Below are 16,246 nucleotides of genomic sequence, written 5' to 3' on the forward strand. Positions count from 1 at the left end.
GCCTCCTCTTTCCCTTTGTTTTATTTTTCTGTATAGGATTTGAACTCAGGGCCTCAACTATCATGAAAAGACTAGTTATTTTGCCAGTTTTGGTTTTTGTTTGGTTTTCGTTTGTTGTTTTTTTTTTGTCAGTTGTGGGGCTTGAACTCTGGGCCTAGGCATTTGCCAGTTTTTTTTTTTTTTTGCCAGTTATTTTTAAGATGGAGTCTTAAAGACATTTCTGCCAACACTGAACCATGATCTTCCACATTTCAGCCTCCTGAGGTAGCATTAGTCACTGGCACTCAGCTCCTCCCTTCTACTGGTTTGTTTGAGGGTTTTTTTTTTTAAACAACTTTTAACAGGTAGAAAATGTAAAGATCTCTAACACAAGCAGAACCTAAAAGCACATATAACATAAGCACTCAAGTCTTTCCAGTAACTGGTGATTGTGCAGAGACATGATTAACTTCTAATTGCTCCTCTGTGCTATTTTTTTATTACAAGATTAGAAGACTTATCGTTTTCACTTAAAGTGCATGGGCTATGAAAGAAAACTGAAACAAGGAAATTAAAATAATGTGAAGAATTAAAAGCAGGATGGGCAAAACCTGGGACATATGTCTAAAGGATTAATGATCGTGCCAATATACCAAACCAGAAAATAAAACTTGGTGGGGCAAGAGCACTGTCTGCTCAATTCTGTTGTGAACTCAAAGCTCCTCTGAAAACTAAACTGTATTAAAAACACTGAACTGGGGCTGGGGATATGGCCTAGTGGCAAGAGTGCTTGCCTCGTATACATGAGGCCCTGGGTTCAATTCCCCAGCACCACATATATAGAAAATGGCCAGAAGTGGCGCTGTGGCTCAAGTGGCAGAGTGCTAGCCTTGAGCAAAAAGAAGCCAGGGACAGTGCTCAGGCCCTGAGTTCAACGCACAGGACTGGCCAAAAACAAAACAAAACAAAAAAAAACACTGAACTGTTTCCTTATTTTAAAAAGAAAGCCAGGGGGCTGGGGATATAGCCTAGTGGCAAGAGTGCCTGCCTCGGATACACGAGGCCCTAGGTTCGATTCCCCAGCACCACATATACAGAAAACGGCCAGAAGTGGCGCTGTGGCTCAGGTGGCCTTGAGTGGGAAGAAGCCAGAGACAGTGCTCAGGCCCTGAGTCCAAGGCCCAGGACTGGCCAAAAAAAAAAAAAAAGAAAAAGAAAAAGAAAGAAAGCCAGGCACTGTGGCTCACGCCTGTAATCCTAGCTATTCAGGAGGCTGAGATCTGAGGACCACAATTCGAAGCTAGCCCAAGCAGAAACATCCATGACTCTTATCTCTAAATAATCACACACACACAAAAAAAAACTAGAAGTGGAGCTGGGGCTCAGTGAGTACAGCACAAGCCTGGAGCAAAACAGCTCAGGGACAGCACCCAGGCCCTGACTTCAATCCCCATAACCAACAGAAAAAAAAAAATAAGTCAGTGGGTAAACACTAAACTTATGTGAATTGAAAAAATTCCCTTTGTTTGCTTGGGTTTGATTTGGTTTGATTTGCAACCTGGTCTTGCTATGCAGCCCAGACAGGGCTAGAATTCACTAAATAGCCTAGACTGGTTTCAAATTCCCAATCCTCCTGCCTCAGCCTCTCAAGTGCTATGAATGAAGATGCAGACCCCCACATTTAGCAGAAATGTCTTCTAAAGTATGGAAAAACATAGGCTCTGCAGTCAGAAGTCCAAAGTAAGTCACAATTTTACCATTTACAAATTCAGCCACTTTGAACAAATCATTCAGCTTCCTTGGATTTCTTTTTTTTTTTTTTTGGCCAGTCCTGGGCCTTGGACTCAGGGCCTGAGCACCATCCCTGGCTTCTTCCTGCTCAAGGCTAGCCCTCTGCCACCTGAGCCACAGCGCCACTTCTGGCCGTTTTCTATATATGTGGTGCTGGGAAATCTAACCCAGGGCTTCATGTATACGAGGCAAGCACTCTTGTCACTAGGCCATTTTCCCAGCCCACCCAGCCCCAGATTTCTTGTTTTTAAAAGCCCACACAAAGAGCCAGGTACAGTGGTTCACCCCTGGAATCCCAGCTACTCAGATGATGAAATCAAGAGAATCAAGTTCATGGTCAGCCCAGGAAAAGAAATTGGTGACATCTCATCTCAACAGACACAACTGGGCATGGTGGTATATGCATGTTGTCCTAGCTACAATGGGAAAATGTAATAGGAGATTGCACTCCAGGCACAGACTGGGCAAAAAGGAAGACCCTATCTCAAAATAACCAGTACAGACTAGAAGATGAGGAGAATGATGGAAGGGGTGACACTGATCAAGATTCATTGTACTCATAAATTGACACATTGAGTTGAAAAGCCTGTATGACCTTTTTTTTTTTTTTTTGTATTTTGCCAGTCCTGGGGCATAAACTCAGGTCCTGAGCTCTGTACCTGACTGCTTTTTGCTCAAGGCTAGCACTCTACCACTTGAGCCACAGCGCCACTTCTGGTGCTGAAGAATCGAACCCAGGGCTTCATGCATGCTAGGCAAGCACTCTACCACTAAGCTACATTCCAAGCCCCTTTGTATGACTATATAAAGAAAATTTTATAAAAAAAAATTTCAAGGGAACTGAGGGTGAGACTCAGTAGTAGAGCACATACCTACCAATCACAAGGTCCAGAGTTCAAACACTAGTAACCAAAAAAAAAAAAGCCTAATCATAATATCTATCTCATTCATACCTGTTCTTAAGAAAAGGCATTTAAAACCACAGAAATTCAAGAATAAAATGAACTTAATTCACAATCATGAATCAATTCTAATGTCAGCAATGTTTGATTTCTTAAACAGTATAAAAAATTTGGCAAAGGGATGGGGCCTGGTATCTCACTCTTGTAGTTCTATCTACTTGGGAAGCAAAAAGTTATCAAGACCCTGTATCTAAATGAATAAGCCCAAGTATGGCAGCATATACTATAATCACATTATATATTATCCATTTTGTGTGGAAATAGTATATAGTATATATAATGCATACTACATGTAATATAAACACACAATTCTAATTTTTATATATGTGTGTGTATATAATCCCTATACACAGGAACCATAGGGTCATATTTCCAATTCAGACTAGGCAAAAACAAGATAGATCACTGAAAAGCAAAAAGGACTGGAGGCATGGCAGAGCATTTAAAAAAGAAAGAAATGCTAGCAGTTGAGAAACAGAGGCAAAGAGATCATAAGGAGGCCAGTCTCCTATAATCAGTGGAATGCGCCTTACACCACTTATCCTAGATACTGGGGAGATAAGAGATCAGGAGAAAGTTCATGAGACTCCATCTACCTGGGTTAAGATATACACAGCTCAAGCGAGGTACAATAGTGAATGCCTGTCGTTTCATGTATACATAAAGAAGAGAATTGTGGCCCTGGCCAGCACAGACAAAAAGGGAGAACTTTTTTGTTTTGTTGTTTTTTTGCCAGTCCCAGGGCTTGAACTCAGGGCCTGAGCACTGTTCCTGGCTTCTTTTTGCTCTAGGCTAGCAGCACTCTACCACGTGAGCCACAGCACCACTTCTGGCTTTTTCTATATATGTGGTGCTTGCTGAGGAATCGAACCCAGGCTTCATGTATACAAGGCGAGCACTTTACCACTAAGCCATATTCCCAGCCCCAGGGAGAACTTTTTTGAAAGAATAATGAAAGCCAGCTGAGTGCTAGTGGCTCACACTTGGAATCCTAGTTACTCAGGAGGCTGAGATCTGAGGCACATGGTTTGAAGCTAGCCTGGGCAGTATGAGACTCTTATCTTCAGTTAACCACCAGAAAACCAGAAGCAGAACAGTGGCTCAAAGTGGCAGAACACTAGCCTTGAGCAAAAAAACTCAGGGACAGTGCCCAGGCTGTGAATTCAAACCTCACAACTAACCCATAAAAGAAACAAAAAAAAGGATTAATGAAAGCCAAATGGTTGGGTATGTGGCTCCTGTGGTGAAGTGCAAACCCCATTAACCTACACACACACACACACACACACACACACACACACACACACACACAAACACCAAAGAAAAGACATCAGAGAATATTAGAAGTAGAGATTTACACCTTGTACTGAATAAGTTCATTCACTAACATTTCCTACAAGGATTCTTATCAATTTTGATTCCAAAGACAAAATTTCTGACTAGACATCTGGAAAAATCTTAATTTCTAGCCATGTTTTAATTCACTGGGAAGATAATTTAATATTATCTTTCCAATTTCAGCAACACCATATAATTGTGAGCAAGAGAAAGAATAGCAAATGTTGTGTGAACACATTTGCATGCTACAGCTGTGGCCCAACAGGTGGTGGCTCCCTCAAAGAGCTCTGCTGACTGCTTTAACAAGTAGGCTTCATGTGAAAGTATGGGGAACTGAGGTAGAGCTCAGGAGGAGAGTACTTGCGTGGCCTGTGTGAGGTTTTGGGCTCAATCTCAGCACAGTGGAATGAAAGGCAACCTGGACTGTGAAACCTGTCACAGTAAAGTGGTGATAATACTCTCTTCAGAAGCTCTTTCAGAGACACTGCCCAGGCTTTCTGAAGGTTGAATACATTTGTGAGTACAACATATCCTACACACTTATATAGACATCATTAGAGGAAGTCAGTGTACCTCAACAAGCTTACCTGGGGGTGAGGGTGAAGAATGTCTGCCCCTTCCTTGGGAATTACTCGCTTTTGCAGTCTCACCAGTATGCACTGAGGGTTCTTCTGCTTCAGCTTCCAATAACTTCAAGATTCCATATGAAAAATGATAGCAATATATAAAACAATTTTTACTAATTCACTACTTATAAGAACCAAAGATGTTGTTAAGAAATTACTGATTAGGCCAAGTGCCAGTGGTTTATACCTGTAATCCTAGCTACAAAAGAGACTGAGATCTGAGGACCACAGTTTGAAGCCATCCCTGAGAGCAAAGTCCATGAGACTATTTTCTGCAATTAACTACCAAAGATGCCAGAAGTGGAACTGTCATTCAAGGGGTAGAGCACTAGCCTTGGGCAAAGAAACTCAAGAGACAGCTCCCAGTCCCTGAGTTCAAGCACCAGGACCCCACCCCCTTTCCCCCCACACATACACATACACACACACACACACACACACACACACACACACGACTAGAAAATGAACTAAAGATTCTATTTTCCCTAAATTCTTAAGATGTTACTAGTACTTTCTAGCTCACAGTTTTTGAGGTATGTAAACATTTCATTTCCAATCATACAGTGCTAACGGTATCTAGTACGGTTAGGATTTAGAACTCAGAACAGGTCCAAACCCAGGCTTCACCTTTGTTCTTCAAGACAAGAAATACTCTTAAAAGATATAAAATAACTGGGCTATAGTACTCTTCACTTAAACTATATGGCACTGATTTGAAATCTCTGAACTAGCCACAAGTTGTTTTATTTCCATTTCTAAAATGAAATCGTATATTTACTAAACCAACAAAATCATTAATCTTGGAAGAAAGTAAACTAATGCTATTTCATATTTCCTTAAAAATAGAAGAAATCCCATCACATATAGGTTAGATAATTGTATATAAATCATCAAGCTATACTGGCTGAGTAATAAACACATGGGTTTATTATTACCATCTTTATTTCATATGTTTGAAATTTTCCATAATAAAAGACCTGGAAAAAGTTTCTTCGAGGAAAAAACAAAGCCTACTATGGTCTCCCTATAAATCAGAAGGTTAAAAACTATTATCTTTTCATAATAATTTTAAGCTAGTTTCTCTTCTATGCCTTATGTTTAAAAAGCTTCATTAGTACCTAAGAACTTCACCACAATGACTAAAGATATTCACCCAATGAAAACAGTTCTTAATTCTAAAATAATTTCTTCTGCTCTTCATTAGGTTTTGCCATGAGAGTGATACAAGGATATGTCAGGACAATGTCAGTAAACAAGGAAATGACCTTAAATGCTGGACAGAGCTGACATTAGCTTTCCTTTGCCCTTCTGGTAGATGGGAAAACAGAGAAAGAAGAGCAGCCAGAAAAGAGGACAAGAAAAGACAAATACTAGTTCCCTCACATCCACTAGATCCATATTTAATATACCCTTAGGAAAGATAAATTCACAGACATAGTTCTCAATAGAACTGTATGTCGGGCAATGTGACGCTGAATTTAGTTGACAATGTTAAAGCCTGCAGGAAACCTTTAAAAATAGCTACCATGGTCTGTTAGAATAATAAAGGGTCAAGGAGAATGGTAAAGTAAAAATTTTTTATAATCTTCTTCTATACAAATAAATCTAGGATTTCCATTAGGAACTCCTTTAAATATTACTGATATTGTACCTTCTGGAATTGATGGTCTTGGTCTTTATCATTGAACTTAAAAAATAGGAAGCTTGATGAACCAGGAAGTTCAGTTTTGGGTTTTCTTAGCTTTTTGCTTTGTTTTGTTTTGAGGATTTTTTTGTGAAGGGAAAGGGTGGCAGGAGATGTTGTTGCTGCTGTTCTTTTAGTGCTGGAGATTGAACCCAGGGCCTCACACATAAAACAAACATTATTTGCCATACATTATCTACTACTGAGCTACATCTACAGCAACAAGAATTACTTTCTTTCTAAGAATGTTTAAGCCAGACGCTGCTGGCTCATGACTGTAATCCTAACTAACTACTCAGGGGGCTGAGATCTGAGGATCACAGTACAAAGTACAGGCAGGAAAGTCTGTGAGACTCTCATCTCCAATTAAACACCAGAAAACCAGAAATGGAGCTGTGGCTCTAAGTGGTAGAGCACTAGCCTTGGAGCAAAAAGGCTCAGCAACAGCATTCAGGCCCTGAGTTCAAGCCCTACACCTGCAGAAAAAAAAATGTTTAAAGTGAACTCTGTTGTAAGAAAGTATATACTTTCTCTACAAAAACAGGACAAGAATATGAATATAAATGCCTAGACCTGACCATAAAATATGAACACTATGAGGAACTATGTAGCTCCTGTAAGAGTACATATTAACAGTAAAGAGAGGGTAGGTTAGAAACTTAATAGAAGAGATTAACAATGGAATATGCTTGTTTTATTTATATGTTCTACAGGTACCTGTTTTGTCCTCTTTCTCTCTTCTTCTTGGTCATATTCCTCTTTTGATTTTCTGAAAGATGCAAACATAAGGTAGAAAATTAAATTTTCTTAATTGATCAAAGAACAAAGATTTTTTATACATAATGGAAAATAACTCAGTTGCACTCTAATCAAATAGAAGCATAGGCAAAATACTGTGTAGTATAGCTAGTAACATAAAATAAAGGTTTACCCATTTCTTCAAGAAATACCAATGAATCCTAGCTGAAAAAACCCTAGCTGAATCCTAAACCCAGATCTGAATGGCAAATGCCATTATTATTACTGCTCTTTACAGAGGCGTTATATCCCTCCTGATAACAGTTGTTTCTCCTTTCATCCTGACTTGTCAAATGGCATCTAACTCTATATACAGCATTCTTGATGCCTTGTGCCAAATCCTATTAAGTTCTGTAGACTGCTTACTGAGGCAATCTGAATTAGGAAAACAGCTCAAGAAACACACATTCATATCTAAATTTTACTACTAACATAGTATACCCTACTCCGAAACTTTTAGGAAAAGTCTAAACTCACTGTACTATAACAAAGCTCACTAGTCCTCTGAACCAAATTCTTTTTTTTTTTAGTAATGGTACTGGGGCTTGAACTCATGGCTTCATGCTCTCATTTGGCTTGCCTGCTCCATGCTATATCTCCAGTCTGGCATTTTTCTGGTTAGCTGGAGATAAGAGTCAAGGACTCGGGGCTGGGAATATGGCCTAGTGGTAAAGTGCTCGCCTCGTATACATAAAGCCCTGGGTTCGATTCCTCAGCACCACATATATAGAAAAAAGCCAGAAGTGGAGCCTGTGGCTCGAGTGGTAGAGTGCTAGCCTTGAGCAAAAAGAAGCCAGGGACAGTGCTCAGGCCCTGAGTCCACTCCCCAGGACTGGCAACAAAAACAAAACAAATAAAACAAAAATAAGAGTCAAGGACTCTTCTTCCTAGACTGGCTTTGAACCTCAGTACTTCAGGTCCTAGTTCCTGAAGTCACTAGTATTATAGTTGTATGTCACCACTGCCCAAGTTGAACAAAAATACTTATGAGTTAAAGACTCTGTCTGGTCTCTTGAGAACATGTTTCCCTGCCAGAAAAGGTAGGATCCGGCAGACAAGGCCAGATTCACTGGCTCCCCTCCCCACAATCACTCAAAGCCCATGAAATTAAGCAATAGATTCCAGAACTCCTGTCAGTTTCCAACGAGGCCCATCCTTTTAACTACCATCCAAGTCTATTCTGCAGGTAACAAAAATGAAAGCAGGTATCCCTTTCCTCTAAACCTATTACATTCTCACAGGAGCTTTAAAAAGTCAGATGTTCGTAGCTCATGCCTATAATCCTAGCTACTCAGGAGGCTAAGATTTGAGGACCAAAGTTCAAAGACAGTTGGAGCAGGAAAGTCCATGAGACTCTTATCTCCAATTAACTCCCAGAAAACCTGAAGTGCCACTGTGACTCAAAGTGGCCAAGTGCTAGCCTTGAGCAAAAGAGCTCTGGGACAGTGTCCAGGCACTGAATTCAAGCCCCACAACCAACCAAAAAAAAAAAAAAAAAAAAAAAAGGATATATACTAGGGACAGCACTCAGGCCCTGAGTTCAAGGCCCAGGACCAGCTCACAAAAAAATCAGTGAATGGCTGGGAATATGGCCTACACCTCGTATACATGAAGCCCTGGGTTCGATTCCTCAGCACTACATATATAGAAAAAGCCAGAAGTGGCACTGTGGCTCAAGTGGTAGAGTGCTAGCCTTGAGCAAAAAGAAGCCAGGGACAGTGCTCAGGCCCTGAGTGCAAGCCCCAGGACTTGCCAAAACAAAACAAAAAAATCAGTGAAAAAGAAGACTGAAGGCATGGCTCAGTGGTATCATGCCAACCTAGCAAATGAGGCCTTGACTTTATAGACCCTAGTACCACCAAAAATAATAAACCTAAAAGCAAAAAGGACTAGAGGCATTGCTCGTGTGGCAGAGTGCCTACCTAGCAAGTACAAAACCATGAGTTCAAACCACTCCTAAAATACATGTTAAGCAACCCAATCTAAATATCCAGAGTGGTCAAGTGTGCAAAAATCTTTGCATGCCAGTATGATGCTCAAAAAGTTTCAGTCTCTGGAAGATTCTGATCTTTAGACTTCTGATTAAGGATGCTTATTCTACAATAAGAGTTATTTATCATATGTTGTAAAATCTAAAAAAAAGAAAAAATCAAAAATCTGAAATACTTGTTTCAAAGTATTTTGAGTGAGAGCAATTCATTATGTGTGTACATGTTATAAAATGATCAAATATATAAACAGAGAGAATCTAGATATTTTACTGGTTAATATTTTCTGGTTAAAAAAAGAGTATATGTATATATCATAGTATACTACTAGTTACTCATTGAGAAATAATCAAAGAGTACCTAAGAACTTCTCTCAGGATTTTCATCTCTTCTTGTTCAAGGTCACTGACCACATCAGACCCATCAGTTAAGCAGTCAGGTAGTACACCTGTTCAAAACCAAACACCACAAAAGACTATCAACTCAGCTGAAAACATTTCTCTCTCATTGTTCTAGTTCAATAAGCACAAATTAGTTTACAATTTATCAATTTTTAAAAAATCTAAGCTCTTTTCATTTTAACTATTGTCTAATCTGTTTAAATGTCATATAAGACCATAAGCCCCACCAAAATAACCATGATCTCAGGCTGGGCACAAGTGGCTCGTAGCTACTCAGGAAGCTTAGATCTGGAGATGGTTTTAAGCTAGCAATGCACAAAAATCCATGAGAGTCTGTCTCCAAAATGACCAGCAAAAATCCAGGCTGGGAGCATGGTGAAGTATCAGCCAAGTATGCAAGCCCAGTAAGCAGGACGCCCTCAATTCAAATCCATTATTACATCGTCCTTCCCACTTAAAAAAATATATATATATTTATATTTATATACATATCAGTACCTTACATAGTGTTAGCTATTAAAAATAATATTAAGGATTAGGGCTCGTAGTTCAATGGCAGGGTGCTTAGCTAACATGTATTAGATCTAGCACCACAAAAAAAAAGCTATCTGGAAAAATTAATTAATGTAGGTTACATCTTCTATATTCATACAGTATCTAAAGACATAGCACTGAAATCATTGAGCTGAACTTAAAAACTAAATCATGCTTTTAGTCAGGATTTGGTGGCTCACTCCTGTAATGGTAGCTACTCAGGAGGCTGAGATCTGAGAATCAAAGTTCCAGAGCCATCCTGGGCAGAAAACTCCATGACACACTTATTCCCAATTAACCAGGGAAAAGCTAGAAGTGGGGATATAGTTTAAGTGGTAGAACACCAGCCTTGAGTAAAAAAGTCAAATGAGAATAAGAGGCCTGAGTTCAAGCCACAGTTTTGGCACACACACAAAAAAAAGAAAGACAGAAAGAAAAGAAAAACAGCAATCATGTTTATAAGATGATTCTTAAGGGGGAAGAGAATTTACAGAAGAAAATAATATTCTGTTAAAACAGCATTTAATATTCTTCTTCATTCACACTACAACAAATGTTACTGATAAGTGACCCTGATTACTATGTGCAATAAAAACACAGTATTAAAACATAGTACATTAGGGGAACAGAAAAATGGATAACAAAATTTCTATCCTTAAGCCATCTGTTCACTTATTGGTATAATAATTATAAACCACAACAGTTCTAACTTTGGCCCAAAGCAAATAAAAATTCATAGGAAGTAATTTTAAGTGTTGGTCTAATTTACCGTATTGCTTCTATCTTCTTTTTTTTTTTTTTGGCCAGTCCTGGGCCTTGGACTCGGCCTGAGCACCATCCCTGGCTTTTTCCCGCTCAAGGCTAGCACTCTGCCACCTGAGCCACAGTGCCCCTTCTGGCCATTTTCCATATATGTGGTGCTGGGGAATCGAACCGAGAGCTTCATGTGTAGGAGGCAAGCACTCTTGCCACTAGGCCATATTCCCAGCCCTGCTTCTATCTTCTTGATAAGCAGGAAGTCTAGTGTTTTGTTTATATCTAAGATAATTACATTCTACAGCATTTGTATAAGGTTGTTTCACTTTACTTTCTATTTCTTTATCCACATATGACTATGGGATCTTGGATCTGCCCTCAACCAGTTTTATTATTCTAATCCCTTTCATGCTTATATGCTCATTTTATGTTAAACATTTTACTTTAAGTAATTGCACACTCATGTGCAAAAATAAAGCAGTTTCTCCCAGTGGTAACATCTTGACAACTATAGTACAATATCATGACTTGAAACTGACATGTAATACAGCTCACCAATCTGAAAGTGCAACTTCATTAGGCAAAGATATAAAATTATTATTCTCCTGATAATCTTTCTAAGGAGAATGAAAGGAGTAAGGGAGAAATGATGCAACAGCATGAAGTACTTTAAAAATATAAAATAATATTCTTATATTTTTCTCAAATTCTTTTATAACATACAAAAAACAATCAAGGATCCAAAGTATTTTTTAATTTGCTTAGCACAAAGTCAAGTTCCAGCTAGGCTCTGGTAGCTCACACCTGTAATCCTAGCAACTCAGGAGGCTGAGATGTGAAGCTCCTGGTTAAAATTCAGCCCTGCTAGATGAATCCAAGAGACTCTTATCTTCAATTAACCAGAAAAAAGCCGGAAGTGGAGGTGTAGGTTGCCTAATACAGCATGATAGCTACTGAGGACCTGAGTTCAAAACTCAGTACCAGACAGACACCAGTGGCTCATGCTTGTAATCCTAGCTACTCAGGAGTCCGAGATCTAAGAATCACAGTTCGAAGCCAGCCCAGGCAAAAAAAGTCCCCATGAGCATGAGGGACAAGGCAACAAACAGTACAAGAAATGTATCCAATGCCCAACGTATGATACTGTAACCTCTCTGTACATCAGTTTGATAATAAAAATTTGAGAAAAAAAATAAAAAAGTCCCCATGAGACTTTTATCTCCAATAAACTACTCAAAAAAGCCAGAAGTGGTGCTGTAGCTCAAGTGATAGAGCACTAACTTGATCACAAAGAGGCTCAGGAACAGGGCCCAGGCCCAAAGCGCAAGCCCTAAGACTGGCTCCACCCCAACACCCCCAAGAAAAACAGTGTGGACACAGAAAATAAGGAAGAAAAAAACACCTTCCAAAAAACTTGTTTTGAGCACAACTGTCATTAATCTACAATACTTAGCCTTTGACCTAAATTAAGCAACCCTCTTGAATATAAGTACTAAAAATGCTTATGCAGAAACTTAAATGTTAGTTCATGTTTAAATGTAAACAACTATTACACACTGTGGTTTGACAGTAGCAAACATTCTAAACTATTCACCACTCTCCCTTGACAAATACAAGCCAGTGTGCAGTCACTAAAGAGGCTAGACCCACCCTTCTCAGCAGAGTGACTCTTGATTTATTTAAACCAATCATAATGGTCTCATTCCTCCTGCCAGATGATTTGAGAAAGGCTAACTAACTCCAACTCTGATCAATAGGACCTGAAAGGAAATCTTCTAGAAGGCTTCTATGTCTTGCTAACAAAAAGAAATGTAGAGAAGAAAATAGTCCATTTGATATTGTTGACCCTACATTGGATACAGCCAGTGTATAATCATGAGAGAAGATATTAAGAATGGTAGAGTATAAAGATGAAGTGTCCATCAAGGTTTTTTTCTTTTTTAGAGGTAACTAGAGATTAAACGCAGAGACTCACATTTGCTAGGCAAGCACTCAACCACTTGAGCCATGACTCCCCATCCTTTCCCCACAACCAAACCATTTGTATTTACTTTATTTTGTAGATAGAGCCATGAGATAACTTTACCTGAGCATTCCTCTGAGCAAGATCCATCTATCCCTCCCTCCCAAGTAGCTAGGATTAGAGGATCAGGGTCCTCAATAATATCACTGAGCCACTGAACTAATCAACTCTGTACCTATCTTTCTTCTCTCTCTTCTTTTGGATTTCTTGTTATGTAAGATAAAAATTTCTAACTGCTTAGGCCATTCTCATTGGTGTGTTCTGGTACTGGCAGTTTGAACATCCACCTGACACAGGTTTTAGTAATTTGAATAAATTTTTTCAAATTTATTAACATTGCAGTTTCCAACTGCAAAACTACCATTCACTGTCAAGATCACTATCAAACTGATCCTTTTTATCCCACAGGTCAGAATAAAGCAACATTAAGGAAAGAATGTTATAGAACAAACAGTTCTTCCAAACTTATTTAAACCAAAGTAACTGCACTGTGTCATGCATTCTTCAGGGTAAGGGTGGTAATATTTCCTATGCACAGACAACCATATTTACTGCAGAAAGTATTTTAGGATTTTATGATGGGTGGTGGTTCTTGCATATGTCTCTATTCGAATGAGACAAAAGAAAGGAGAATCCTCAACAAGGGTTCTACAGCATCTGTATTTACCCCGAAACAACAGAAGTTCTATTGCATGTTCCACACCCTTAAGAACAAGTAATACAGCAAGGCACAGTGGCTCAAACTGGTCATCCTAGCTACTTGGGAGGTGGAGATGATGGTTCAAAGACAAACTGAGCATAAAAGCTGGAAAGACTCCCATCTCAACCAATGGCGTGCACCTGTATCCCGATTTTGAGGGAAGCACAATGGTTAGAAACAGTACTGTATGTCTGACATCCTGAGTGTAAAGGGAAAACACAAATAAAGGATCACAGTTCAGACCAACCCAGGCATAAAGGAAGATCTTACCTCAAAAATGACCAAAGTACAGGGGCTGGGATGTACTTCAGTGGCAAAGCACCTGCCTAGCAAGTAAAACATCCTGAGTTTGATTCCCAACACACACACACACACACACACACACACACACACACACACACACACACACACAACACAAATGACCAGCACAAAATGGGACTGAAGATGTGGCTTAAGTGGTAGAAAAGCCTGCCTAGCAAGAGTGAGGCCCTGAGTTCAATTCTCAGTACCACCAAAAAGAAAAAAAAGATTAAAGCAAATAATGCAACTAAATTATAGCTTTCATATAAGGTCCCACTCCCAAACTAAGAGTTTATAAGATATAGTGAAGACTATAGTGGCAAGCAACCTATTGAACAAAGGAAAAACAAAAGACGATGTTAATAGAGCCAGAAATCTGAATCCGAGATGAGAACCCAGTTTGAAAAGGACACAGTGCAGTTACAAGTACTTAATTTAAAATTTGATTATTTTGAGTGAGGATGTCTAATGAAGTTCAAGCACACAGATAGAAACAAAAGCAGGAAAAGCTAGCCCATGAGTTTCAGCCCAGAGACAGGCAAAAGATAAAGCCAAGGAGGATCAGTATAATCATCTTTCTCCACCTAATGCTGCCCAGTGTGTAGTGGTTCTAAGAGACGTTCCAAAACCAGCAGCTTAAGCATCACCTGGAAACTTGTTAAAACTGCAAATTACCACTAGACACCAGTAGCTCATGCCTCTAATCCTAGCTGCTCAGAAGGCTGAGATTGAGGATCATAGTTCAAAGCCAACCCAGGCAGGAAAATCTGTTAACCCCTACCTCCAATTAAGCACGAAAAAAGCTGGAAGTGGAGCTATGGCTCAAGAGGTAGAGCTTTAGCCTTGAGCAGAGACCCTCAAGGACAGATCCCAGGCCCTGAGTTCAAGCCCTAGGACTGGCACCAAAAAAGAATCAAATTATCAGTTCCCACCCTAGACCTACTCAATTAGAAAACTAGGAACACTGCCATTTGTGTTTCAAGCCTTCCAACTAATTTCTTTTTTTTTTTATTAATTGGACATAAATTTTTTTACAAGGTGTTTGCATAGAGGGTGCAGTTACATAGTAGGGCAGTGTATACATTTCTTATGATATCTTACGACCTGTTTTTCTATCCCTTGTCTAGGTCAGGTTGACATATATGCAATATACAATGTATCAAGAACATATACAGTATTCACAGACTTGGTCTCTACTGTCTCTCCGTCTCCCTTTGTTAACAGTCATATATCAGGGAGATCATGCCCCTTTGTTTTCTGTGTTCTAGGCTTGTCTCACTCAACATTATTTGTTCGAGTTCTGACCATTTCCCTGCGAATAACAGTATTTCACCATTCCTAATCGCTATGTAGTATTCCATTGTGTATAAGTACCATATTTTTCCTTCCAACTAATTTCAATGTTCTCTAAAGCCTGTGGCCTACTGTCTCTTTCTATGATCTTAACAATGATAATACAGGACAGAATAAGATGGTTACTTCTCTCAGTAGTAACTATAACCACTCAAAAACAGTAACTTCCATAAATACAGTAGATGGGCAGAAGCTCTGAAATGTAAAACATTGAATCAGAAAGCTTGTGCCCTTAAAATTACTCACAGCAGCCAAAAACAAACTTGAAATAAGGCATGCAAAACAGCTACATTTAAGGCCTTATCCAAATCAGAATAGCCAAATTTACAAAACAAAAAAGATGCATTCAACACACAGATTTCTAACATCGACATTTTACCATTTCTCTCTTGAATTATTCGAATAGCTTGCAGCTGCATTTCAATGTTTTTCTGGACCATCATTGCTTTGAAGATAGTAAAATCTTCTGCTGCCAATACAGGTTGCAAAATAGCCTGTGGAAAGAATCACATCAAATCATCTCCACTGGAAGAGATCATTCATGAATGCCACAACTTGTGGCTAAGTGACACAAGTGGACAATGTAAAGAAAAACTATTTTTGAAACACAGTCTCTATATGTAGCACAGGCTGACCTCAAACTCATAATCCTTCTGCCTTCAGCCTCTCAAGTGTGTGATGAAGTGTGAACCATCAGTTGGTTCAAGATTTTACTCTGAAAGCCTTTAAATAGAGTTCTCAGGAGGCTGACTCTCCAAGCCCTCAGTCCTCTGGGTATCAGAGGTGACATATTCCAAATGAACCAGTGCTAAATTACTCTGAAAAAAACAATACAGAATTCTGGCTTAGTTTTCTAGTTACCGTTTCATTTCCTTGATATGTCTTTCAGCCAAAACATCTTTTAAAAAAAAATTTATTGTCAAAGTGATATACAGAGAGGTTACAGTTTCATACGTTAGCAGCCAAATATCTATTTGGTTTATAACCTGTCACTTGACTACCAAATTGAATTA

General features: G+C 39.1%; 1 protein-coding gene across 3 annotated transcripts in view; it reads right to left on the reverse strand.

The window, feature by feature from the left end:
• Cfap36 (cilia and flagella associated protein 36) overlaps positions 1-16,246 on the reverse strand; it is a 28,613-nt gene that overhangs the window by 2,360 nt on the left and 10,007 nt on the right. For all 3 annotated transcript variants that reach the window (XM_048352898.1, XM_048352897.1, XM_048352896.1), the window contains exons 4-7: positions 15,613-15,727; positions 9,527-9,614; positions 7,098-7,149; positions 4,658-4,760 (exon numbers count right to left, since the gene is read on the reverse strand). In XM_048352898.1, coding sequence (XP_048208855.1) covers positions 4,658-4,760; positions 7,098-7,149; positions 9,527-9,614; positions 15,613-15,727 — 358 coding nt within the window. The remainder of the gene's footprint in view (positions 1-4,657; positions 4,761-7,097; positions 7,150-9,526; positions 9,615-15,612; positions 15,728-16,246) is intronic.

This window comes from Perognathus longimembris, chromosome 8, assembly GCF_023159225.1.
Source record: "Perognathus longimembris pacificus isolate PPM17 chromosome 8, ASM2315922v1, whole genome shotgun sequence".
NCBI lineage: Eukaryota > Metazoa > Chordata > Mammalia > Rodentia > Heteromyidae > Perognathus > Perognathus longimembris.